Source organism: Podarcis filfolensis (assembly GCF_964270895.1).
Source record: "Podarcis filfolensis genome assembly, chromosome: 2".
Lineage (NCBI taxonomy): Eukaryota > Metazoa > Chordata > Lepidosauria > Squamata > Lacertidae > Podarcis > Podarcis filfolensis.
The window spans coordinates 61,123,255-61,151,196 of NC_139605.1; the positions used below are offsets into that span (position 1 = coordinate 61,123,255).

The 27,942-nt window shown below is 44.0% G+C and overlaps 1 protein-coding gene across 2 annotated transcripts in view; it reads left to right on the plus strand.

The window, feature by feature from the left end:
* GLRA1 (glycine receptor alpha 1) overlaps positions 1-27,942 on the plus strand; it is a 90,318-nt gene that overhangs the window by 16,154 nt on the left and 46,222 nt on the right. For both annotated transcript variants that reach the window (XM_083603887.1, XM_083603888.1), the window contains exon 2: positions 16,343-16,473. In XM_083603887.1, the coding sequence (XP_083460013.1) occupies positions 16,343-16,473 (131 nt within the window). The remainder of the gene's footprint in view (positions 1-16,342; positions 16,474-27,942) is intronic.

The following is a 27,942-nucleotide window of genomic DNA, read 5'->3' on the forward strand; positions in this document are numbered from 1 at the left end:
CAGTCAAGAAATATATAGGAAGAGATAGATAAAATCCACTGCTGCTTACAGAAAACCAAAGCTGCAATCTCGTATCCAACTTTGACAAATGATAAGAGTCCATGCATGGAGACCGCCAAACATTTATAGCAAACTGCTCCTGTGTGCCACATCCATGCAAATACAAATGTTATTAAGATGAAGTGATATAGATAGAATAGCATCAGATAAGTAATAGGGAAATCAAGGGACGTAGCCAAGCTATGCTGCAGTAAATGCATATGCTCCCAATGGTTTCAAGAGGCTGTAGTTATGGCTTTCATTCTTTCTTGACTGCAAATGAGACACTGTCTGAATTATACATTCATTGTATTCTTACAGCTCTGATCCTCCAGGTGTAGGAGATGCCCTTATGATGAGCCCTTCACATCTAAATCTTAAACATAAGTCTAAGTCCCATTGATTTCAATGTGTTTAAGTTTGCAGCACTGCCTAGAGTGAGATAAAAAAATAAGGCATGTGTATACATCTTTTGCAGGCTCAGGGTTTGTTCTGTGGTAAAGAAATATGAGCGTCTCACCAATTCTGCTTAGGCCTATGAATGAAAAGTGCATATACAGTGCATTTCCTAAACGCTCAGAGTGGTCTACATAGCAAATATTGTCTCAGCAATCCTTACAGTAACACAGCAAGGTAAGATAGAATTATGACCCTTCATATTACAGGGGGTTGACTGAGGATGAGACTCACTTAGGTTGTGAAGTGACTTCACATCTGTGGTGAAATTGAACTGATAGTTCAGGCATTTAACCACTGTGTTATAATATGGAAATGGATAGATGGATGGACAGATAGATAGATGTGTGGCTCATGACATGATCACAGCCAGCTTAATCGAAAATGAGATAGGATTGTACTTAATGCCATATGTCATACCATACCAAATTGCTTGCCCCATACCTTGAATTGCAGGAGTGGTTCATCTCGTACAGTGGGCAATGCCATTAGGATGTATCAACTCATCTAATATTATGGGCATGTACAAGGACAGACATTTCCAGTTGCCTCTGTGACTTTGGAGCCAGGGTCCTCTGGAAAGTCACGGACAGTAAGCTTGATGGGAAATGTTCATTTTTTCCTTGGGCACATAATAAAAAAGCCAGAGCTGTCATTAAGCCTGTAGACAAGCCATAATGAGACTTGCTGCTTTGCAGCCACTTGCAAAGAACAAAACGTAAAGAAAGCAGGGGAGGGACAGGGACGGCCAACCTGAATTGAAATATTCACCATTTGAAAATAAATGCTTATAAATCAAATGAGCGAATAGTGCAAGAAAGGAAAACAGTTTCTAGTTAATGTTGCTGTAGTTTGGATCCCATCAAAATGGTTTGAGAAAGGGTGTCAATAATTGCATACAAGGGATTCACCAAGAGCAACACTCCCTTTTTGTTGTTTCTGCAGTTGGGCTTTGGCTCATTGACGGCTTGCTTTGCTTACGAGGCTGCGTGTTCTCCTTTTGCTCTGCGACAGTGAGCCACCTTTTGCTTAGCCGAGTCCTACCGCAATCTCAGCCTGCTGTGGCTCTCCTTGGTTTTAATCAGTTTAATTGGGCTGTTTTATAGGTTTGGAAGAAGCTTTTGCAGCAAGGAGATGCGGGCGAGAGGATGTGGCCCTGGCACGTAAAGTTCGCTGCAGTCTGAAGCGCATTTGTTTCCTCCCTCTCCTTTTTTCAGCATTTCCATTTGGAAAGAGCCTTACGAATGACTAACACGCCGTGCGAGGGCAATTTTACCCCACCTGTCATCTCCCGTGCTTTCTGTTTGCATGTACAATATAACCATCTTCCATGGGGTTCCCATTAAAAGGGTGTAAGCATATAATTGGGGGAGAAGGGGCCATCTTGGCTGAGTCAGTGCGGACAGAACTAAGGACTCTTCAAGGCCAAAGAGTTTGTGACCTGGAACTAAGTGGTCAGACTCTAAAAGCTAAAGACCTCAGCAGGCTCTCTCATGTACCAAGTGAGCACCGACTGCAGTTTGAAGAGCCCTGGAATTTACACCCTCATTGAGCTGCAATGGCATCATTCAGCCCACGGCTGTAATTCAGCCACTGATGAGGTTAAGCTGTTCAAACAATGAGCTTCGAGTAAGGCTGCATAACAGCTTAACACATAGTGAAAACATTGGACTTGTCAACAGATTTCAAGTGGGATTCCCCTCCTGCTTTCATGTCTAGGTACAAACCATGGGTGAACATTATCTGTACCAGGTGTAAATAAACTCAGGGCTAGGACTGTGTATTTGATAAAGGGGAACCATACCAGAATGAAGGCGTCTTCTTCTATTTATCCCCGTGTCCAGTGCTTTTTTGCTTTTAAAAAAAATGCTTAGGGGCATTCTCATTTTCCTACTCATATTGAAAAACTGCCCCTCAATGAGGTCAAACTTAGTTTCACAAATTGTTTAGGGGTATGTGTACCCCCAGGAAAAAAGCACTGCCCATGTCAGTTCTAGTTTATTGGTTAGTTTTTCTAATTAGGCTGTTTTCCATACAATTTGATACCATTGGTCCATGCTTACTCCTGACAGGTCTCTCAAAAACACACACACACACATACATACCCCACTCACACACAAAAACAAATCTCGCTACAGCCAACCAAAGACAGCCAACCGCATCCCAGGCTACCCTCAACCTCTCTCACCACCAAGGAAATACAACAAGTGAATAGTAAAAGAACTCACACAAGTGATGCTGACACAAAACCCCACACATACACTAAGTAGAAGAATAGAAGCATTGCCACCCAACCCCACCCCACTCACCATTCCCCCTCCTCCTCTTTTCTTCCTAACCTAACAATGTAGGCAACACTAATGTCTCATAACAAATGAAACTGATCTGTAGAAAACACAACTTGAAAAAAGAGTCAATACACATATTTTTGGAATGTGGCCTTGAATTCTGGTGATGCCTCTTGCTTTTCCAGATGCAGGATAGAGGCTAGTGTGTGGGCATGTGTAGAAACTATTTTACTATAAAAATGTTAAATGCCCATTGGTTGCCCCATCCACTTTTTGCCTCTGTGTTCTCTAGTATGTTGTCCAGAATGGAATGAGACCCTCAAGCTGAAAACTGTTACCCACTCAGTCTATATCATATTATAGCCAGTCCATTCTCTCTCACACACACTCCTCACTGCAGGTTGCTTTTCTTCAGCAGTTTGCACATCCTCCATGCCTCTTTACACTTCGTATGGTATTTGATCTTATGCTTTCCTTCTGCCATCTTCAAGACTATCAAATTTCTGGCTTTTTAAGACCCCGTAAAATGTGAGTCAGCAAGTCGAATTTCAAAATCGCTTTCCTTATCTTTACTTCTTACTTCTGTGATATTCTATCATTTCATATCATTTGATAGGCAAAGAATTATAAGACACTTTATTTGGGATTTGTGTATGTTCATGTGGGTGCTTTTTGTTTTTTGTTTGTTTTTTAACAGATGAGGGAACAGAAGCAGAGGGAGGATATTTTAGCCACATTAGAAGCACTGAAAGCTCCTGCATATTTTGCAGAAAACTACCCATTCAGAGGCCACACACGTCAGCCAGAAATACATTCAGAAAATGAGCCTGGCTGGTTTTTTAATTGAATTATATACAAATATTGATTGTGCTGCCCATTTTAATATTTAATCTCTCTCTCTCTTTTAAAAAAACTATGCTTTCTGAAGATTTTTCCCCCCAGGCATTTTAAATTACTGTCTAATTATTTTTATGCAGCAGGTGGCAGAATATATATAAAAAGTGCTAATGCAATAATTAGAACTATACTTTGGAGAAAGTTTGAGGGCATGTGAGTCCTGTCTTCTTCAGGAATAGCCAATTTGGTGTCCTCCAGATGTTGTTGGAACACAATTCCCTTAATCTATTACCAATAGCCATATTGGCTGGGATTGATGGGAGTTGGAATCCAATAACATCTAGAGGAGTCCATGTTAGCTACCCTTGTACCAAAGCTGGACATGGGGAACCTTTTTAGTCTGGTCATGGATTGAGGAAAATTGGCTCATAGTGAAATGGGAAATCCTTGGGGGCCATGTCTGGACTGTGGGATGAAGCTTTCTCACCCTTGATCTAAGTATATTGAAAGATAAGCTAGAGGCATAAGGATAAGGTAAAGGTAAAGGGACCCCTGACCATTAGGTCCAGTCGTGACCGACTGTGGGGTTGCGGTGCTCATCTCGCTTTATTGGCTGAGGGAGCCGGCGTACAGCTTCCGGGTCATGTGGCCAGCATGACTAAGCCGCTTCTGGCGAACCAGAGCAGTGCACGGAAACGCCGTTTACCTTCCTGCTGGAGCGGTACCTATTTATCTACTTGCACTTTGACGTGCTTTCAAACGGCTAGGTTGGCAGGAGCAGGGACCGAGCAACGGGAGCTCACCCCGTCACAGGAATTCGAACCACCGACCTTCTGATCGGCAAGTCCTAGGCTCTGTGGTTTAAACCCACAGCACCACCCACATCCCAGAGGCATAAGGTTACAAGCCTATAAATTGTCTGAGGAGAAAGAAATGAAGTACAGTAGAACCTCAGCTTGCGGGCGTAATATGTGACAGAGGCACATCTGCAACTCGCAGTGTTCGCATCCTGAAGCACCGCATCTGTGCAGGTTCTGGCTCGGTTCAGCGCTTCTGCACATGCGCAAAGCACAATTTAGCACTTCTGCGCATGTGCGAGCGGCAAAACCTGGAAGTCACCCGTTCCGGTACTTCTGGGTTTCCCGCGGTCCGTAACTCGAAAACACATAACCTGAAGCGTCCATAACATGAGGTATGACTGTAGGGATGTGCATGTATGGAAGACTCAGAAGGTACTGTACAGTCTGAAGTGGGGAGGTCAGAGAAAATATCTAACGAGAAAAGAACCAGTTAAATATGAAAATGGAAAGAAACAGAAAAAGTTGTGCAGGTTAGGAGGAGACGTGTTTGAAGGAAAGAATAACTAAAGCAGCTCCAAAACTGTCAAGAGTCATATAGGATGACGCCAGCAGGTTCTGTTTTTCAGATACTATCTTGAGAAAATGGAGGGACACTCTCCTTGAATCAGAGTACAGAGGGCATGATTCTGAGATGCCATATGAAAATATTCAGAAGGCCAATTTCTGATCCATGTTGTATGTTACATTGAATATCAGAGCTGATAGATGTATATCAGGATATACCGTTTAATCACTTATTTTAAATAATAATATCCATTACTGAAGGAGCAAAGTTAGGTAGCTCACCAGTTGAGACTGGTGCACAAAACAGGAACGAATGCAGATAACTATAGTTAAAAATGGTGTCTTGCTTTCTCATTTGGCATATTTATGAGGCATGTCCCCGGTTATTGTTTTCCTGTGCTTCCCTTTGTCAGAGATACTAAACATCACTTTATAAGCCGCCTGAGTGAGAGAGCTATTTATTTATACAAAATTGTATACCCTGCTTTCCCCTTTCAAACAGAAATCACTTTAATATTTTTATGAAAGGTGGGTTTATATTGTGATGAAAAGTGCTACCCACCAATGACAGAGCAGCATCGTTGCTTGAAGTAAAAGGAGCCCTGGTGGAATCAGACCAAAGGCCCATCCAGCCCAGCATCCTGTTGTCACAGTAACCAACTGGAAGCCCACAAGCAGGACCAGAACACAACAGCATTCACTCCACTTTTCCTTTCCAGTTACTGGCATTCAGAGGCATACTATCCCTGATGCTGGAGGTAATTCAGCCTTATCCTCCACAAACGTGTCTAATCCCCTTTTAAAGCTCTTTGAGGTGGTGGCTATCGTGACATCTTGTGCTGTGTGAAGAATTACTGCCTTTGTCGCAAATCTTGCAGGTCTTAGTATTATGAGATAGGGAGAAAAACCTCTTCCTATCCACCTTCACAGCATCGTACACAGTTTTCACACGCTTCTCCCAATTGCTGCCTTTTACTCTAAACTGAAAAGCTACAAATATTGTAACACGTACTCCTAGGAGAGATGTTCCTGACCCCGTTTTTTTATTTATTTTGGTTGTCCTTTTCTGGAACTCGTTTCGCTCTGCAATATGCTTCTTGAGTTGCGGCAGCAGCACAAGAGATGAACATCAGCTGGTATTCTTGATGGCTTTCCTACCTTTGAACGAAAGATTACGATTCAGCCACAGTTAGCAAGAATGGTGGATTTATGACAAGGCAATAAAGCACACAAGAAGTCAAAGTAGTTGTGTTGGGTTACAAGGAAAAAATGACAGATACCTTTATGTGGCAACCAAATTATCACAGAATAGTGTGCAAGCATTTTAGCTGGTAAGTAAAACAGGGGGAGAAGAAAATGGGTGTGATGTTGAAGCCATGGAGTCTGTATCTGGGCACAGTCTTACAATGGAATGGCAGAGGGGATTGCAGACATTCAAATAATGATGCAGGTATCAGATTGAACCAAGTGTTGGTTGGGGCTGATGAAAGTTGTAGTCCAAAACATCTGAAATGCACCATGTTTGTGAAGGCCATGTTAACCCTTGAGTTGAGTCCCCAAGCAGTTGCATAGTGATCACTGAGATCTAATTCCAGGTAGAACTTGCTTCCATCTAAAGAACAGTTTGCATCAAAAGCAGATTGGACTTGTGCTGGGCTCCTACAATAGGTACCAGTTCATCTTAATAATGATTCCTTGTGAGCACCTCCTGACCACTACCTTTCTTGTGGTGGCCATTGACCAGCAAAGCATGGAGGTTACTTTCTAACATGGACCAACCCTCAGCATGTTTAAGAGTAGAGCTGCAGACACACTGGTTTCTTGGTGCATTATTTTTGAATGAGTGGCCAGAGGTGGGGAAGGATGGTTAGATACGATGCAAAATATTATGACATTCAGCAGTGTTGGAAAAGAGAAAGCTGCTGACAGTTGACAGAGAAAGTGTGAAAATGCTCACAACTAGTAGCAGCATTCAGAGTAGCTAAGGTCCACGTGCTTTTCTTTGGAAAGGAAGGGTTTACGAAACAAATGTGCCTGATTCATCTGCCATGGATGGGGGAAGCCACTGTATGAATGGCTTGTGCCCTGTTATTTTTGAGAAATAATTCAGCTACCCCATTGCAACATTGATCTCTGTGTTCAGGAAGCACTGCAGATGACAGAGCCGGTGTGCTGCAATGGTTAGCGTGCCAGACTCTGACTTGGGAGAGTTAGCTAAGTCTTCTGCAGACCTTTCCCACTCACAAAATGCAGAAATCAAAAGCGGAAGCAAAACATCCTTTGTTGAGGCCTGCAAGTAAAAAATGGTAGCCCCAATTACCTGATTTGCAGGTGCCTCCATTTTGCTGCAACTGTAATCAATGACATTTTGCAAAATCCAGCCCTGCCTAGAAGACTAACTGATTCAAAGGACTGATGAAAAGTTGCAAGAACCTTGCGTTTTCAGCTGTGCCATTCAAATTCCATTGTGGCATTCAGGCAGCGGTGCCATTTTGTCACCTCCCCCCCTCAGTGATGACACTCGGGGCGGCCTGCACCCACCACACCCCTCTTCCTACACCACTGCATACAGGCTAAGACAGCTGCTTGCTCACACCAATATGAAATAAATTAAGTCATCTCCAACCACTTTCTTGTGTCAGTTCCAAAAACTCATCTATTGAAGCCTAAGAATCACTGAGCAGGCAAGCAATCAATTGAAACTACCTCTAAACAACATGGAACTTTAGAAATGATCAGGCAGCAAACAGCCAAATGAATATCCAGTTGTTAAGAATGGGTTCCAAAGAGACCCCTATTTAGCTCACATCTTAAAAACAAGTGGATTGCCTGTGCTATATTAAGCCTTTCTGACTGCAGCAAAACCTCATTTATCCAGAAAACCCATATGTGGGCCATTTTATTATCCTGTAATATTTGTCACAAAAGTATATTCCACCACCTCCATAGGGATCAAAGCAGTTTACAATAAAAAGGCACTAAAATTGAATGCACATAAGGAATCTAAAACGTTGATAAGATTCAATAAAAATACCAATTGCAGCAGACAACTGGATCAAACAAGAATAGTACTAATAGCCCCAGAGCAAACCCAAATCAACAGCAATCATGTGTTCCTATTGAAATAGTGGATTGAAAGACAGAAGCAATTGCATCCACAAGGCAGTGGTGGATACTGGAGTCTCAAATTTCAGTAGCACCCTTTGTGACATCAAAAATTGGCACCCCCACCTTCTTTTATGTATCATAGTTGTGGTGCCCCTCAGGCTCTGAACCCAGTGTGACCGAACCACCAGTTGTGCTTCCCTAAATCCACATATGCATAAGACCAGGAAGCATCTTGGTAACTACTGTTGTGGCTATAGTTACTGCTCTTGTATCTGGCCAAATCCAAAAAGTGGAGGAGAGAATAATCTTAGATTTCAGTAAAGGCTCTGGTAGTGTCACAAAATGCAACAGCAACAGTGGTGGCAAAAGCAGCACAAGTGCGTTCTCAACATTTTTCAAAGTTGTACTATGTGAGCATGCTTTGTTTGACTCCACGGAAACTAAATAGGGCTTTGGCTGTAATATTGTGTACTTACTGTGTGCAGGAATTCAGCTCTCTGTAAACCTTATTTTTAATTTTCTGTGGAAAACACTATACACATGTGCAAACAACCACTTGGCAGTCCACCCCCTTTTCTCTCTCTCGTTCTACTGCCACATTTATTTATTTATTTATAATATTTATATTTTGCCTTTCCTCCCAGGAGTTCAAAGTAGCATACATGGTTCTCCCTCTCCCCATTTTCTGCAAAACATATAATCTACCAGGGTATCCTTCTGGTTCCTCTACTCACATGATGATGATGATGATGATGATTTTATTTATACCCCACCCATCTGGCTGGGTTTCCCCAGCCACTCTGGGAGGCTTACAGCACGGACATACATCATCTACAGTGTTTTTGATATTCCAGTAGGAATATGTGGGGAAAGTTGCTTTAGGCTATGAACCACCCTGACATCTACTACATACATACATACATACATACATACATACACACATACATACATACATACCAGGGTTGCTCCTATACTTCTCACATTCTACTACCCGTCACCCCACCCCATATTTCCCTCTCCTTGGCACCTGCGTAGAATTAGGCTGATGGCTGCAGGGTTCCCTCCACCCCCATTGAAAGTAATCTCCCACATTGTCTTTAATAGCACTGGTTTACAGCAGTGAAAGAAGAAGGAAGGTGGAAAATGCCCTCCCCTTATTTTTATGTTTCTTCTTTCCTAAATAAATACCAACCATCCATACAACAAACCCCATAAAAGGAACGTGATCCAGCAGCAGCAGTGCTGATAATGAGAAATTCTGTGACTTTGTTAATTAAACCTGTATCAGGTTGTTGTAGGCTGGAATTGTTTTGCCACCATGTGCTCTGCACCCCTTTAAACACCTGTGTGTTTAACACAAACAATCAAAAAGCAGTTAGAGAGCCAGTGTGGTGTAGTGGTTAGAGTGTTGGACTAGGACCTGAGAGACCAGGGTTCTAATCCCCACTCGGCCATGAAGCTCTCTGGGTCACCTTGGGCTAGTCACTGCCTCTCAGGCTAACCTACCTCACAAGGTTGTTGTGGGGATTAAATAAGGAGAGGAGGACCATGTACACCACCTTGAGCTGCCTGGAAAAGAACAAAGAGTAAAATGAGAAACAATGGCTTAAGGATTTGGTCATTCCAGAACCTGTATTAGTTTAGAATATAAGAACATATGCTTGCTAGATTGGGCCAAGAGTCCAGCAATCTAGTCCTGCATCCTCTTCTCACAGTGGCCAACCAGCTGCCTCTGGATAACCAGCAAGCATAAGAGTACTCTCTCTTCCTCTGGTTTCTAGAAAATGTTATTCAGAAGCAATGTTTCCTCTGACCATGGAGCCGGAGCATAGCCATCATAGCTAGTAGCTACGAATAGTCTTAGTTTGGTCATCCCCCAGCCCTTTTCTCAATATAGTCATAATTTGCAGCTGCTCTGGATAAAGCTGGACACATGTAAGGGACACTCATCAGACAAATGTAGCACAAACTCCAACACTATTTGGTTTGCCAGTCAGTTATTGCCTTTTCACTTTCCTAACCTACCAGAATAAATTGCGTCCCTATGAAAAGAAAGCCAGCTGATTTAGCTTGGACCTTTTATCACATGTTAAAGAAAACTGTAAGCTTTATGCATCTAATACCTTTGGAGCTGTTGTTTTATAAAACAAACAAACCCCAAACTCCTAGATACTTTATTGCATCATTCCCTATGGCCTCCCTATAGCTCGTAGTTAATGAGAAGAAATCAGTATATTGCATTTTCTGGCACCTCTCTGCTGAACTGGCAGGATTCTTTGGGCACCAACTCATTTGCTGTTTAATTGAATTTTTTTTCTCCAGGCTCATTTCCATGCAGAACCTCTTTTGGAATGCAGATTTACAGCCCAGTATTGATTCCCTCTCTCCCTGTTTTCTCCTGAGCTTGCAAAGCAAAGATACCAATTTTTAAAGCAGCCGCAGCCCATATTGCTCCAGGGAAGATATCGGCTTCCAGTGGAATAATTGTTCAGGCCTCTCTAAAACAAGTGCTTCCTTATTCCTTTGCACATATGTGCATGCGCACACGCAGACATACAAATCTCTGCAGCCAGCTTTGGATAGGGTAGCCAGATGATGCAAGGTCTACCTGCCAAAATCCCCTCTCCTGCATAGTTATCAAAAGTGCAGGCAACCTGCCTCCTTTTTCACCTCACTATATTTAGAGTACATTTCAGAGAAATAATACCACCATAAACATCCTGATTTGACTGGGACATCTCAGAATTACAGAAGCCATTGCATCCAGGAATATTCATTTCTTGGTCCCATGCTCTCACACAAGTCATCTGGCTCTTCAAGAGTGTGAGATGAAAAAGACACACATTCTTGGGTGCTGTGCTCTCAGCTTGCACCCGCGTGCCACTCCTCCTCCTCTGTGTTATGTGGTCTGAGCGGCACCGGGCTCTGGAAGTACATCATGAGATCAGACCTGGCAAAAAATAAACCATGGGGGAGGAGTCACGGCAGCCTTCATGTGTGTGCATGTGTGTATTGTGGGCTGGTGAGCAACTGGGTAGAGAGGCGAAGCAGTGGTGGGCAAAGGTGGAGACCATCAGTGGGGTGGTACAGGGGGGAGGGGAGTTGTGAGTCCCAAGGGGGGGCAAGTGAGAGGGGTAGGGCCTCTGTCAAGGAGAGAAGTGGAGGTCACTGAATAGGGTTGGTGTATCTGTGGAAGGGTTCGGAGGCATTGGTGGGATTGTGGGATTTCAAGTGTGTTGAGGGACTGGTTCATGTTCCAATTTTCCTTAGACCACATAACACCAGTCCTGAAAGACGTACATTGGCTCCCAGTACATTTCTGAGCACAATTCAATGTGTTGGTGCTGACCTTTAAAGCCCTAAACATTCTCGGCCCAGTATACCTGAAGGAGCACCTCCACCTCTGTCATTCAGCCCGGATACTGAGGTCAAGCTCCAAGGGCCTTCTGGCAGTTCCCTCACTGCGAGAAGTGAGGTTACAGGGAACCAGGCAGAGGGCCTTCTCGGTAGTGGCACCCGCCATGTGGAACACCCACCCATCAGATGTCAAGGAAATAAAAAACTATCTGACTTTTAGAAGATATCTGAAGGCAGCCCTGTTTAGGGAAATTTTTAATGTTTGATGTTTTATCGTGTTTTTAATATTCTATTGGGAGCCGCCCAGAGTGGCTGAGGCAACCCAGCCAGATGGGCAGGGTATAAATATTATTATTATTATTATTATTATTATTATTATTATTATTATTATTAGATGTTGGAGGGTATGGAAATATAGCCTCCTGATTAACAGAGCCCCCAGTGCTCTCATGTACGCCAGCATACACACAAAGCACCTGTATTTCTCTAAGATGTCTTTGTCTATTCATTCCTAGGAAAACGGCATATTTTCATGTGTTTGTCAGGGAGGTGAGGAAGGTTCCTGTCCATTGAAGTGAATAAGGAACGCTTTACCAGCAGAAAAGATCCATGCTTAGTCTGGAATATCTACATCCTCAAGGAATCACTGACCTGAGATTCAAATGTGGAGTCCGTCAGATGCTTTTCTCACACTATTCTCATGAAAATAAATGGCTCTTCTAAGGAAGCAGTGCTTGGTAGAATGCACCCTAGATATATGTATCACCTTAAATGAACAATAAATGAACTCATTCCAGAGCTGGAGGCACTCTCTGTGAAAGAGCAGTGCAGGCAAACAGAACCCTGATTTCATATTCCAAATCATTTCTGGTCATAAACTTGTATCTTCCAGAGGCAGAGCAACATCTTTACTGATGAAACAAAGGAAAAACAAATTTAAAGGAGGGGGACGGAGAATAAACTCAGAGCAGTCAATTGTAATTTGCAGGAAATTACCCCATTCATAATTCCCTGGATGTCACAGAGTGTTCACGAAGGTCAACGGGCTGGAATGTGAAATGGGGCACTTTGCTATCCACCCACCATTGCAGCCAGAATTTGGCAGGATTGTACTAGAATGTGGATTCTATCTCCTTTAAATCACTGGTTACCTGTGACTTTTGAATATATAGGTAATCATTTTTATGTAGGGGAAGGGCAGTACCTCCATGGTAGAGTATCTGCTTTGCATGAAGAAAGATCTGTGGTTTGATTCCCAGCATTTCCAGGTAGGACTAGGAATGTCCCTGTTAAGTTGTGGGTGAACATATCAGACGACACAGCGATTCTTCAAACAGCTCTTGTTTATTCACAGGCCAGAACAGAACTGAACTGAAGGGTTCAGCCAGCCTGCTTATATAGAGCTCCACTACAACGCAACAGTACCACTTTCTTTATCTATCCAGTCACTGAACGTCACTTTCAATCCCTTATTTGCATATGCGGACTGAAGTTCTCACCCTGGGCCAGCAGGGGGATACTGTAGATAGTTTTCACTCAGAACTACCTACAGTATCCCCCTGCTGGCCCAGGGTGAGAACTTCAGTACATAACAGTCCCCATCCTGAAACCCCAGAGAGAAGTTGTCAGTCAGTGTGGATGAACTAGATGAGCCAATTTTCTGATTCAGTATAAAGTAGCTTCCTATATTTATATCTATATAAACTACACTTTCGCTGTTTTTTACTGAGAGTAATAGGTTTGCTTTATGAAATGAGTGATGGGTTTCCACACACACACAAGGCCCGTTTAAGATTCTGAGAGGCCAGGAGGCTACATTGCCCATAGAGGCTCCCCTGCTTCCTCCACACTCCACCCTGGTCAGTGTTGATTTGTCCTCAGTTGGCACATGCTGTTGATGCGGGACCCTCCATGTGTGAGGCCCAGAGTAATTCTCTCTCCCTCACCTCCCCCACACACACACAAAAAGGAAAAGGCCCACCCTGGACACACACTCCTCCGAACCATAAACATTTTATGAAATGGGATATGTCAGGAACCCTGCAAAGGGCTTCCAAACAAACCTGCCGTGTGTAGAAAATATTCTGTAATTCAAGAAACAGTTGTGGCCATTATTGTTTTACTCTCCACAAACATAGCCAAGTCACAAGTGTTGTTAAGCACAGTGGTACCTCAGGTTAAGAACTTAATTCATTCTGGAGGTCCATTCTTAACCTCAAACTGTTCTTAACCTGAAGCACCACTTTAGCTAATGTGGCCTCCCGCTGCTGCCTCACTGCTGCACCGCGATTTCTGTTCTCATCCTGAAACAAAGTTCTTAACCCAAGGTACTATTTCTGGGTTAGCGGAGTCTGTAACCTGAAGCGTCTGTAACCTGAAGCGTATGTAACCTGAAGTACCACTGTACCTGAGACAATTATTGCTGTCGATGAAAGGAGTGCATTTCTACTCTATAGGACTGGCAAGGGGATCTTTTTGCACCCAATTACTCTTCCCTAGAACCAACACCAGGAATTGGCATTGTTAAGCCAACACCTCAGCAGTGAGCCCCCTGATGAACGGAAAAATCCTCCACCTTGTTCCTCCATGTTGTTGCCCTCCCCTTCCCATTCTGAACACAATAAGCTAAGATCCCTGCTAGGTCGGGCCAATGAGACATCTAGCCCAACGCAGTGGCTAATCAGATGCAGGATCTGAGTGTGACAGCACTCCCCACACTTCATGGGGAATACGGCTGTCAGTGGCTACTAGTCATGATGGTTATGCTGTATCTCCGCTGTTAGAGGCAGTATGCCTCTGAATACCAGCTGCTGGGAATCGCTGGTGAGTGGAGTGCTGTGGTGCTCAGGTGCTGCTTGTGGACTTCTCAGAAGACACCTGGATGGTGGACTAGATTGGCTTGATTCAGCATGTTCTTCTTAGGGAGGGAGGCCATCCTGCCTAAGGGCCTCCCAGAACCTGGATCTGACCCTGATCCCTCAGGCAACACCATCTCTCCATAATCAAGCTATAGAAGCATGGCCATGCAACTGTGTATCTGTTCTGGCCATCACATTCTCCACTGGCCAAGCTAGTTTTTATCAGCCTGGTCAATTAGCTCAACCAGCTACCATAATCTAGACAAATGTCTGAATGATTTCTCTTTTCAGCCCACAGAGAAGGAAGGAGTCTCTCTAGGGCAAAAGCAGCAGGCAAAACTCCCCAACCAAATGAGTATTGTTATGGGAGATGTTTCTCTGCTGAAAGGTGGATGCAGTTTATTGTAAGGGTGCATCAGTACAAACTCTGAATACAATCCAAGATATTTTTATGCCTCTATTTCCTAGGAAGGTGCTGTAGGATTTGTACATTGGATTCGCACTATATGTGAATGATTTACACAGTCCCCATGAGATCTAGTCCCTTAACTCACTTCCCAGCCCTTCTGAAGTCGTTCATGATTCTACCTTCATCTCAGATGGTAAAGGGAGGGAGGAGAGCCAATCCTCACTGTTGGAACACCAAGCTCTTAGAAGCTGAATCAGTAAAACTCATGAAGGGATGAGGTCTGGATGTCAGATGGGTACCTTCATATTCCACACACTCATAACAGTCAAATCCCTGATACTTAGTTCCTTGTGGGTTGCTTCATTGTTTAGACTTACATGCCTTTTAGGTCCCAGTACGTTTCCAAGCAGAATTCAAAGTGTTGGTGCTGACCTTTAAAGCCCTAAATGGCCTTGGCCCAGGAGCATCTCCACCCCCATGATTCAACCCAGACACTGAGGTCCAGTGCTGACCTTCTGGTGGTTCCCTCCCTGCAAGAAGCGAAGTTACAGGGAACCAGGCAGAGGGCCTTCTTGGTAGTGGCGCCCACCCTGTGGAACACCCTCCCATCAGATGTCAAGGAATAAAGAACTATCTGATGTTCAGAAGACATCTGAAGGCAGCCCTGTTTAGGAAAGTTTTTAATGGCTGATATTTCAATGTATTTTTAATGTTTTGTTGGAAGCTGCCCAATTATTATTATTATTAATGCAATTTCCAGACTAAACACTATGGTTCAGATTAAGAGAAGTCAAGTCTCACCTACATCCCATTCAATTGAATGGGGTGAGCAAATTACAAGTACCTGAAATGTACTGATTTCAACAGGACCTAGACATGATTATCTGTAACACTCCAACTGATGCATCAATGGAGGGGTGAAGGCCAACGTTAAATCTGATCTCTGTGGTCTTTGGTAGGTTTGGATTTGAGACTGAGAACTGAGAGCTGGGATCAAGCCTGAGATATCTTGATCCCAGCATGGCAGCCAACTTTCTGTAATGAATAATGACTAACCTAGATAGGAAAAATCACAGGCCCCTGAAGTGTCGCCACACTGTGCAGGGAATTTAGGCTCCAACTACCTATTAAAGCAAATGGAAGATGACAGAGCTCACACACTCTGCCCACTCTTTAGAAAATGAAAATGTCAACATACTGCACGCTCTCCTCTGTTATTTGCCATGTAATTACATGGTAATTGATGCTTCATAACGGGGAAAAAATGCAAAGTGTGTTTTCCCACCAGGATACAATGCCAAAGTTCACATTTCTGATTTAAGTCGGCCTCCAGGTCTGTACCTAAATTAGCAGAAGGATTTTCTTCATTCGTCATCTTGCTTGATCTTGGGTAGCAGTTGGGATTCTGTGTTCGGGAATGTTTGGGCTGAGCAAACAAATTAGCAGAGACCAGCTTCATTAAGAACCCACAGAGGTATTTGTCATGGCTTATAATGGGAACAGTGTGCTAGCTGCAATGAATTCTGATCCCAGATCCTCACAACATGGGGCAAAAGATACAATTTCAACAGGAGAAGAAAAGGCTTCTAATTAAATCTCTGCTTGCTCTCTTCTTTTCTGGCTCAGCCTCGCCGCTTCCAAAGAAACTGGAGCAGCAGCCCGATCCGCTCCTAAGCTAATGTCCCCTTCAGATTTCCTGGACAAATTGATGGGAAGGACATCAGGATACGATGCCAGAATCAGGCCCAATTTTAAAGGTATGCAGTCACTCTTGGTTTATATTTCACCTCCATTTTGTTTTAGATCAGAACATGAAATTTGGGCTTGTTTTCACCAGATTCTGTCTGTGGGACAACAGAGCTAGACCCTGCTCCTAGATAATTAATTGCTGCCCTGTGTTTCTTCAATTCCTTCTTTTCTTCCTGTGACCACAACTCATGATCAAAGCTAATCTACAAATGTTGCAGAATAAAGCCTAAGAATTCTGAGGTGGTGGTAGAATGGACTGAAACGGTTTAAGTTTCAGAGACTGACAAGAAATTATAAATGCTCGCCCTTATAAAACAAGCAAACAAAAGATTTACCAAGCAGAAAGCCAGCATTTCAAGGAGAAATGTTTCCCTACCACACTAGATATCTACTTGCACTGTGTGTGTGTGTGTGTGAGAGAGAGAGAGAGAGAAAGAGAGAGAGAGAGAGAGAGAGAGAGAGAGAGAGAGAGAGAGAGAGAGATTAATACAGCATATTACATAAAGGTAAAGGTAAAGGTACCCCTGCCCATACGGGCCAGTCGTGTCCGACTCTAGGGTTGTGCGCCCATCTCACTTAAGAGGCCGGGGGCCAGCGCTGTCCGGAGACACATCCGGGTCACGTGGCCAGCGTAACGAAGCTGCTCTGGCGAGCCGGCACCAGTGCAGCACACGGAAATGCCGTTTACCTTCCTGCTAGAAAGCGGTACCTATTTATCTACTTGTACTTTAGGGGTGCTTTCGAACTGCTAGTGGGCAGGAGCTGGGACCGCAGACGGGAGCTTAACCCGCCGCGGGGATTCGAACCGCCGACCATGCGATCGGCAAGCCCTAGGCGCTGAGGATTTACCCACAGCGCCACCCGCGTCCCTCACGTATTACATAGGAGAGCATTAAAAATATGATTCCTCTGGAAGCTGTATACACTGTCTCAATCCATTCTACCCTTTTATGTCCAGCTCATTTTGCTTCATGTGTAGACCTAGCCTAAGCCTGTTTCCTGGACAGGATGAAAAGCCATGCAAAGGATACTCTTGGAGAAACGAAATACTGAGAATTTCTATCAAGGAAGGATATATAGTTATAATTTTTAAATTTAAATTGGGAAATGATTTATACTGAATTAATCCTTTTTTAATAAAAAATCCTTTTCTAAAAATCCACAAGCATTACTCATGGGGTTAATAACAATAGAAGTCTCCCCCCACACACACCAAAGAGAGAAAATTTTGTTTCTATATGCGACAACAGCCATCCATGTATTATTAGTGCAAAAAATGGAAAACAGATAAAGTGCAAACAAAAGAGGAATGGCACATTACACTGTTAGAATATGTGGAGCTAGCAGGGATGACCACTAGAATAAGAAATCAAAATGATGAAAGATATAAAGAGGACTGGATATTGTTTATGGAACATATGGTAAAGTATTATAAGCAAACAATTTACCTAGCAGGATGGTAAGATTTTCAGCAGAGTAAGAAATAAATAAAGTATATAAAAGTTCACTGGGTGAACTAAGAAAATGTGGGGGAAAGAGGGGATAAAAGGAAACATGGAAGGATAGGCTAGGTCACAGTGGTGTCCAAACTTTTTTCAAAGAGAGCCAGATTTGATGAAGTGAAGGGCCGTAAGGGCCGACAAAGGGCCGGCCAATGTTGTTAACCTCTTTTTAGGATTGAAGTTGTTGAGCTTTTTTAAGGATTTCACCCCAGGAAATAAACTGCCACAGGGGCCAGTTTAAACCAGCCGGTAGGGGCCACATTAGGCCCCTGAAGCAGACCTTGGGCATGCCTGGGCTAGGAAGTCAATGTTTTCTGAATTTTTGTCTATTCTTTGAAATCTTAAAAAAGATACCTTTTTCTTTATTTCAGACATTTTTCTTTATTGTATCATCTTTGTTCATATTTTGCTGATATGGAATCCTATTAGAAAAGCAAATAAATATGAGAAAAGGAAGGATATATATTTAATTTCCTCAATTCCATGAAAGTCTCCACAGAATGGTGTTGATTTATAAAGAAGCACAAGAAATTACTTAAGCATCTATTTAGCACAATGTTCTGTCTATAATGGAAAGTCCGAACAACCCTGGGTTCTGAGTATTCTGTTCCTTGCCATCCACTTCCATTTGCCAGCAGTTTAATGTAATAGGCACCCACTGAGCATATCAATGCTTGCAGTGAATATCCTACCCACTGGTCGTCAAAATTCTGATTGCCCACAAAAGAGGATCTTATCCAGAGTTCGTTATAATCTTTTTTTATGGCAGACTTCCATGAAACTAATGTACTTTGTTGGGATGGCGGGGGCGGGGGGTTGTCACTTGCCTATTTACAAACTACCACATGCTGATTTAATTTTGACTGGCTGCCTTTTAGCTGTAGTGATATGCTAAAAGGATAGCATATTTACACACCATGTTTTCCGATCTATGCAAAATCCCATATATTTCAATTACTCCCCTTATAGCCTCTGCATTTAATTTAATGTCACAACTAGCTGTAAGCATCTCCTGGCAGTACGGAGGATTATAATGCATAATCTCAACATCTTGCTAGAAACAGCTGTGAAATTCACAGGCTATGATCCAAATGCACCATACTAAGATTAGATTCATCAATGGATCTGAGATTCAGGTAGGTAGCCGTGTTGGTCTGACGCAGTTAATTTGAGTCAGTCATAACTAACTTGTCCATTGATTTCAACAGGTCTACTCTGAGTGTGAGTCATTCCCTACCCACAGACCTTTCATGGGTTTTTCCTTATTTTTCGGTCAAAGTTCCCCTGCATGTGACCTGAAACCACCCACACACATATACACATCAATCATTGTCTCTTTTGTGGTACCACTCATCATAACTATGAACCCAATCCCTCTCACGCACAGCCAATCAACCAATGTAGCCATAAAGATTCGTGACTCATCTTTTGTGGTATGTGAAGCACGAGTAAATGTATACACATTTTGACAGGCAGAAGGAAGAAAAAGAGATGAAAAGGTGAAATGGAATTAATATGCACGTGTACTTAAATTATGGGTGCTAATACACATTATGATTACTGCAGGAAAGTGGTGTCGTTTCTGCAGCAAATGTGTCAAGTGTGGAAGACACATAGGGCTGGCCCACCCATGAGGCAAGCCTTATGCGACAGCCAAAGGTGGCAGGATCCACAGGGGTAGATGTAGATCTTTCTCTCCCCCCTTTCTTGTTCCTGGAGTAGATATTCACTCATCCCTCCTTCCCTGGGAGGGTGTGTGTGCCCCATGTACATATATCTGGGACTCGACACATATACACAGAAGTTTAGAAGCATGTATTATTTCCACACTTTATGACAGTGTTCCCCAACCTGCTCTCCAAACATTTTGTACTACAACTCCTATCATCCCCAGACATGCTGGCTGGGGCTGATGAGACTTGTCATCCAAAACATTTGAAGGGCGCTAGGTTGGGGAAGGCTGCTGTATGCTTTTTATTGCAAAACAAAATACCACTGGTGCTGCACTAAGGTTTCCTGCCCACCAGTTTAGTTAGTGGGGGACGAAGAGGAAGGGATCACAGTTAAGGTGCTTTTAGATTGTCCATTGCTGCAGTAAACCCACAGCTGATCTGAGACAATTTCATATCACATGAAAGAATTTGCCCTTTGACAAATACGCAGCAGCTGCTCCAACATCAGCCTTGGGCAGTCACTCTGCATTTTGCCAGAGCAGTCACCCAGGCAAGACTGGCCAAAAAGAGCTGCTCTGTGTGTGAGCCCTTTTTTGATATAACATGAAACACGTTCCGATTAAGCAAAGTGAGGAATCTGATTTTTGTGGCATTAGAATACACCTTTTGTTCTTGAGAGCAATCGTGCCACGTGGAAGGGCAACTATGCAATCAGGTGCAAAACAATTAGCCCAAACTGATGGAGTGTGTGTCTGTGTGTCTCTGTGTGTTTTAACTGCCCCGGGAGGCTGAGCAGAAGGGAAAGTTTCTATTTTTTCATGACCGATCCTCATATCCAAATTTAGCAATGATGAGCCTTGAGCCATCTCAAGCCTTTGAACATCAAGTTACCCATAAAGACACGCAAACTTGGGTGCCCCAGATACGAGTGGAGTCCGACTCTCACAGCTGCCACTTCCCTGGAGCCACGTTGCAGCTTGTCAACAGAGCCGAGATGGCTGTGCTCATAGTGAACCCTTCCCTCTATCCCACAGGGATCCCATGTGGCCAGTGGAGAACTTAAGATGAGGCACTTGCCTACTCTTAGCTCAGTCATTCTCCTTACTGTGCACCAGTTGCCTCTGTCAATACCTCCCAAATCTGGCTGTAATGTTTGCTTCTGCCCTGGCAACCAAAAAGAAGAGTTGTGAGGCCAAATGTTGGGGTAAAGGTTGTATATATTGAAATATGACAAGTTGGAGAAACTGCAAGTAAATTAGCCGAAATCAGAAAGCATGGGCAGGTGAGGATTTTATCTAACTCTGGTAGATCCCTCCAGATCGCTGGGCATGTGATGCAGACAACACAAGCTGGGTTTCCCCAATGAAGGATGAGGAGGAAACCAGGTGAACCTTGAATATAAAACCCACTGTCCAGTGTTCACTCAGAATGTGCATATCAGACTTAAAGGGCACCCCCCCACACACACACACACAAGTCCCAGCAGGGATAAAGTACTGGTAGACCCCAGAGGGTGCTCTTCTCTCAATAGTGCCTACAGTTTTCTCCCTCACTTCCTCATCTGCCCAGATTCAGTGCTCCATGAGAAACTCCTCTCTGCTATTCACCAAATTGCCAATTGAATTGGTCCCAGCAGTGTGGAATAGGTGGGGAAAGGAGGAATTATAAGGGCTAATCAAAGAATCTCCCCACCCCTTAAAAAATCCTACACAGGTCCTTCAACACACAGCTAACCAAAGCACCATACCACATAGTGGGAGGGAGAGAAGGCACAGGAAAAAGGCTATGAGGAGGAGAAGGCTTATAAAGGCAGATTCCCAACTGCTTCCTAATTGGCCACATAATTCCCCCTCCCTTTGGGAACCAACTGCCCACATCTTTTGAAAAAGGAGAGGTGAGGGCAAACACACACCTCACCAAAGGGCAGGAATAGGGCTGCCATACGTCCTGAAATTTACATCTGGGGGGCATTTCAGAAAGGCGGTGCTTTGTCCTGGATCTTAGGCAAGTCAGTTGAAAAACCACGTTTTTTGTGGTTTTTGTAAAATAAAATAAAAAGAAACAGCAGCTCAACAACTTTTGGGATGTTCTGGTCTGAAATATGGCAGGAAGACTCCCTTTCTGAGATCCTTAATGGTTCCCTGGTAACTAATGATGATGATGACACAAATCAACAAGCTGCGTTTGTTGGCTTCAGTCTCTAATGTGTGGTCGTCTGTGCTGTGAGGAGCAAATAAACAAACTGTGCTGAACACCAAGGAACTATTAACTACCGCAATTACTCCTGCAGTCCAGTTGCAAAGAGGCATGTTATTATTCATTGCATTGAATTTATAGATCACCCTACCTCAAAGGCTGAGAGGAAGTATAACAGAATACATACAAAACCTTCTGCTGAAATTAAGTCGAAATCCAATTCACTAGCTAAATATAACAGAAACAACAACAGCAAACCCCAGAAACTGCCAGCTTAAATCTGCTCACACATGGACTAAAATAAGCAGCTCTAGATGCTCAGGGCTTTGGAAACTTGCAAGGCAAAGCCCAACAAAGCTGATATGGTCTGATGAAACTGGATTTGGGAGTCTTCTTCAGTGAACTAGTGGTGTGAATATGCATAAACAAGACCACGCAGTAGCTGCTTAACAATTTTCCACACAGTACCTGCAACCACAAGAAGAAGAGCTAATATTCTGTAGCTTCCAATCACATGGTTAAGTCCAGTCTCGTTACCCTTTTTCAATCAATGTGGCTAGGTGGTCCATAATGCCTGATTTAACCGTGTGTTTAGAGTTACCTGCAAGAAGGCTCTGAACTGCAGGTGGGGAACCTGTGACTCTCCAGATGTTGCTGGACTACAACTCCCTCCAGATCCACCCATGATAAGGAGTAGTAGGCTGACAACATCTGGAATATCACAGGTTTCCCACTCCTGGTTCAGAGGCTGTGGACAAGCACTTCGCCATACAGTTCCAGGTAACATGTGACACAGTTGAAGTTGCTACCACATGACACCTGGATATGAGGTGTTTTACCGATGCAAGGCTGAGGTTGAGAGTCTGGCCCAAGGATGGGGGTTTTAACTCATGGGTTTCCATCTAATTAAGTGCCACTCACAGTAGACCCATTAAAGGACCTAAGTGGGCCATGCCCATTCATTTCAGTCAGCCTACTCTGCATACAACCCTTGCCATACAAAAGGCAATTTTAAATTTGCCATTTGGCTTCTATAAGCCATAGATGAGGGGTTCGGGTACCTCTGTTCCCAGGGGCCAACTGTGAACCCTTCACACCTCTCTCTCTGTCTGGCACGCTGGACTCTTTCCAGGCCACACAACCCATGCTGGCCTCACTTTTCACTGTCCTTGGGTGTCTTTGGTGGGCTGGAATAAATCCTGGAAGTCTGGCTCCACCCACCTTTTCTCTGGCCCTGCCCACTAATGACATGTGACCCCTGGAAGATTCCTGGTAAGGGAATGCAGCTCTCAGGCTGTAAAAGGTTCCCCATTTCTGCGATTATGACACAAATATGTCTGGTTACCCAGCTAAAAAAGAAGGCTTCAGATACTGGGAGAAAACCAACAGAGGGTTAAAAGGAATGCACCGCAGGAAGGTCTTCCCACTCCAGCACACACGTATACACAAAAGAAATTAAACTTTAATATTTAATGAAATATATACATTACCCTTCTGCTGAAGGCAGTTGTATTGTAATTTTATGCAAGATAATTTAATTTCAGATTTATTTCAATGAACTGCACCTTCCCCCCATGGGGGCAGTTCGCTGGCTTCGTCTGTCACACATAAATCAGTATCCAATTTATATGAAAGTCACAGCAGCAGCTTTGCAGAACTTGAGCTTGTAGCTTTCTGAGCACATCATTTAAATGAGCCAGCAATAAGTCACAGAGGCATTTTAATGGTTTAGAATTAAATGAAAATAATACCATGGCCGCCCAGAATCAGTTCCTTTCTTTATTCATGATAGTTAAAATTAAAAGCAAGGGGGAGGAGAAAAACCCCTTTTTGTGGGTGAAGCCCATAGTGGGCGCTTCAAATGATGTGTTTATTGAGCATTAATTCTTGTTCATGGGGAGATTAGAGGACACTGGCTATTTAATGAGCATTCATTCCAATTTGTTTACAGGGAGATTAGATGGTGTTGTGTCATGGCAAGTGTTACCTAACACTCTCCAGCACATCTTCTCATCATATTCCTTACCATAAAAATTCATATTCCTTACCATAAATTTTTTTAACAGGCTGGCACATATTCAGCATGGAGAGGACACTATGGATCAGAGACCAGTTGACATGATGGGGAGCCACTGACCGTGCACATAAACAGATAAAAATCACTGTTTGTTTGTTTATTTGTTGCATAGAATAGACCTAAGATCATCATAACTCATCTACCTCCAAATCCCCTTCTTCATATTGCCATGCACACATAGCAAAGCAGAATTGGATAGGAAACATTCCCCCCCCCCCGTGTGACAAGGATACAATCTTTGTCCCCACCTACCAAGTACAGTCATACCTTGGAAGCTGAACGCCCTGGCACTCGAACGTTTTGGCTCCCGAAAGCCGCAAACCCGGAAGTGAGTGTTCCAGTTTGCAAACGTTCTTTTGGAAGCTGAATGTCCGGCACGGCTTCTGTGGCTTCCGATTGGCTGCAGGAAGCTCCTGCAGCCAATCGGAAGCCGTGCCTTGGAAGTCAAACATTTTGGAAGTCAAACAGACTTCCTGAATGAATTCCGTTTGGCTTCCAAACTACGACTGTACTATATTCTGCACGGGAAGATACTCATGAATAGGGATGTCAGAGAATTCCAATAAAAAACAGAAACAGAGGGAGAAAATGCCAGTGTTTATTATTATTATTATTATTATTATTATTATTATTATTATTATTACTATTATTACTATTATTACTATTATTACTATTATTACTATTATTACTATTATTACTATTATTACTATTATTACTATTATTTATACCGCGCCCATCTGGCTGGGTTTCCCCAGCCACTCTGGGCGGCTTCCAACAAAATATTAAAATACAATAGTCCATCAAACATTAAAAGCTTCCCTAAACAAGGCTGCCTTCAGATGTTTTCTAAAAGTCTGGTAGCTGTTGTTCTCTTTGACATCTGGTGGGAGGGCGTTCCACAGGGTGGGTGCCACTACCGAGAAGGCCCTCTGCCTGGTTCCCTGTAACTTGGCTTCTCACAGTGAGGGAATTGCCAGAAGTCCCTCGGAGCTGGACCTCAGTGTCCGGGCAGAATGATGGGGGTGAAGATGCTCCTTCAGGAAATCAAGGGTTGGGTCTTTAAAAACTAAGGGACATTCCATGTGGGTCCATGGAAGGCAAGTAGTAGGCAGACACAAGCCTTGTTGCTCATGCAGCAAACCTGTGTAGACATCAGCCTTCGCTTCCAATTTCCCAGCTTTGTGGAGCTTGAACCAACATAGCATATTACCCTTGTGATCTTAAACTGGCAGATTTTTTTTAAAAAGAACAGAGTTATGGCACAATTCCTGGCCTGTTACAGAGAGTACCTAATTCAAGCAGGGACTTTCAGATCAGGGATTATTTAAGAAACCTCCCCTTTAAAACTCAGCTGAAAGTTCAACCTGGAAACCCAGAATCCATAGCATAGAAAAGGGGTCAGCAACCTTTTTCAGCCATGGGCCGGTCCACCGTTCTTCAGACCATGTGGTGGGCCGGACTATATATTTTGGGGGGGGGGGAATGAACGAATTCCTATGCCCCACAAATAACCCAGAGATGCATTTTAAATAAAAGGACACATTCTACTCATGTAAAAATACACTGATTCCCGGACCATCCGCGCGCCAGATTGAGAAAGTGATTGGGCCGCATTCAGCCCACGGACCTTAGGTTGCCTATCCCTTGCACAGAATTTATATCAGCTTTGTGGGGAAGGACAAGGAAAACATCCTTTACCATAATTGATGCAGCCTGCAGGTGGCCAGGGGCCATAGCTTTCAATACAGCCACCCGTAGTGAGAGCACTGGAGCATGGTGAAGTTTATTTGCTGCATATGAACTGCCAGACAAAAGCTGGGAAAGACATTAGTTCTCCATTCACATCTGGCAAACGTCGGGCACTTTTAAAGAAAGGCTTCAGATACACTAAACCTTGAGGCCTTCCAGCCTGCAGCTAAAATGAAGGCTATAATATTGCCAGCTCTCCCCAAAGGAGGAAGTGGTAACAACTCATCAGCATATGTTAATATATGTGAGTACTTAGGTTTTAAATGGCACATTGTCTTGCAGTGAGACAAGAATGAGAAAAGATAAGGAAGGGTCATGGCATCTGCTTTGAATGCAAAAGGTCCCAGATTCAATCTTCAGCTTCAGGTAGAGCTGCCATAGGCTTCCTATCTGAAACCCTGGAGAGCCCCTGCCAGGCTGTATACACATCCAGCATTTGAAATGCACAGGGGTCATGTTTCAGAATATACTATTGTACATAGCAGTTTGCAATCGTACACACCTTCATGCAATAATGGCAGCTGCTATGTGTGTTATCTGTACACAGAGGTGGGCATGTTTTCACACAAGTGTGCAACAGTGGTCCCTATTCCTCTCAATCTGTGTGTCCACAGACCCTTTTTATATCTGTGTACAGAGATTGCTAGGGACGCGGGTGACGCTGTGGGTTAAACCACAGAGCCTAGGACTTGCCGATCAGAAGGTCGGCGGTTCGAATCCCCGTGACAGGGTGAGCTCCTGTTGCTCAGTCCCTGCTCCTGCCAACCTAGCAGTTCGAAAGCACGTCAAAGTGCAAGTAGATAAATAGGTCCTGCTCCAGCAGGAAGGTAAACGGCGTTTCTGTGCGCTGCTCTGGTTCACCAGAAGCGGCTTAGTCATGCTGGCCACATGAGCGCCGCAACCCCAGAGTCGTCTGTGACTGGACCTAATGGTCAGGGGTCCCTTTACCTTTACTACAGAGATTGCTACATTATCATACAGCTTCCTGTTTAATGCAAATTGCAGGCACACAGGGGCCAGTCCAGATCAGCACCACAGCAGGGAGGAAAAGGTGAAAGCTTCACTACTCTCCCCCCACAAACATACCAGGACTCTGGGAACTCACCCTGGCAGTTTATAAAAAACAAAGCCTGCACACACAAGCAGCGGCGGAGCAAGCCAATTGGGTGCCTGGGGCAGTGCGCGTGCCCTGTGCCCAGGGGCGGGGGCAGCTGCTCGCAGGGCAGGGCAAGCCAGGACAGGACAGGACAGGACACTCCACAGGGCCTCCAAGGAGGCAGCGTGGAGCCTGCGGGCGCCGAAGCCATCATGTCACTCCCAGGAGAGACACTTGGCTCAGGTGCGCTGCAGGTCCAGTGGTGAGTGCCACCAGGCATTTTGCCACCCCCCCCAGTGGTGACACCCGGGGCGGCCCGCCTCCACTGCACCCCCCCTTCCTCCACCCCTGCACACAAGCAAACAATGTGATTAAAGACACAGGTCCTGAGGGAGTCTGGGGTGGTGTCGGTTTGGACATAAGGCTCATTTACTGTAGTGAAACCTGCTCCCAGATTAATGCTCACCTAGAACCAGGACCCTTGTAAGCCTGTCAGCAGCCTGGCACACTCCTGCAGTAATCATGTGTGGAACGCTGAAAGTTCAAGGGTACAGCAATCAAATGTAGGAAAATCACTTTACTGGCATGCATGTGTGAGCCAGACCTTTGCTTCCATAAGGGAATCCTGGAGGAATTCAGTGTGTCTAGACTGCCAGTTACAGCTGTTTCCCAGCAAGACCTTTGAAGCGGGATAGAGCTCTCCTCGCCCTTTTCCCCTTCATGTGCAGTCATCCAGAGCCTAGCCCTGAATATAGATTGATACATTATCCTCACTGAATTTTGCAGTCTGCTGCTGCTATTCACAAAAGATTTATTTATATTTGGAAGAGGGTGGCTGGCCTGCTTAATCCTGTAATCTCTCCAAGGTAGAACTGTAAGTAATAACAGGTATTAAAACAAAGGTGAAATGGAGCAAAGCTCTGAGTGGCACATTTCAGATCGTTTTGGCATGCGCTGCTAGATAGTCAGGCCTCTGCCTCTAATCTTCACTCTGGTTGGAGTCCTCACTGCTCCCCTGGCCTGGGTGCCCTTTGTCACTCCCTGATTGGAAAGGGCACGCTAAGCTTTCTGTCCTTTTTGTCCGAAGTGATTTCTCAGACTTTTATCATCTAGATGCAATGAGCTAAAGGTCTTTAGGTGATGTAACTCCGTGCTCAGTTTACACCACGTCCCTTCCTGTTATC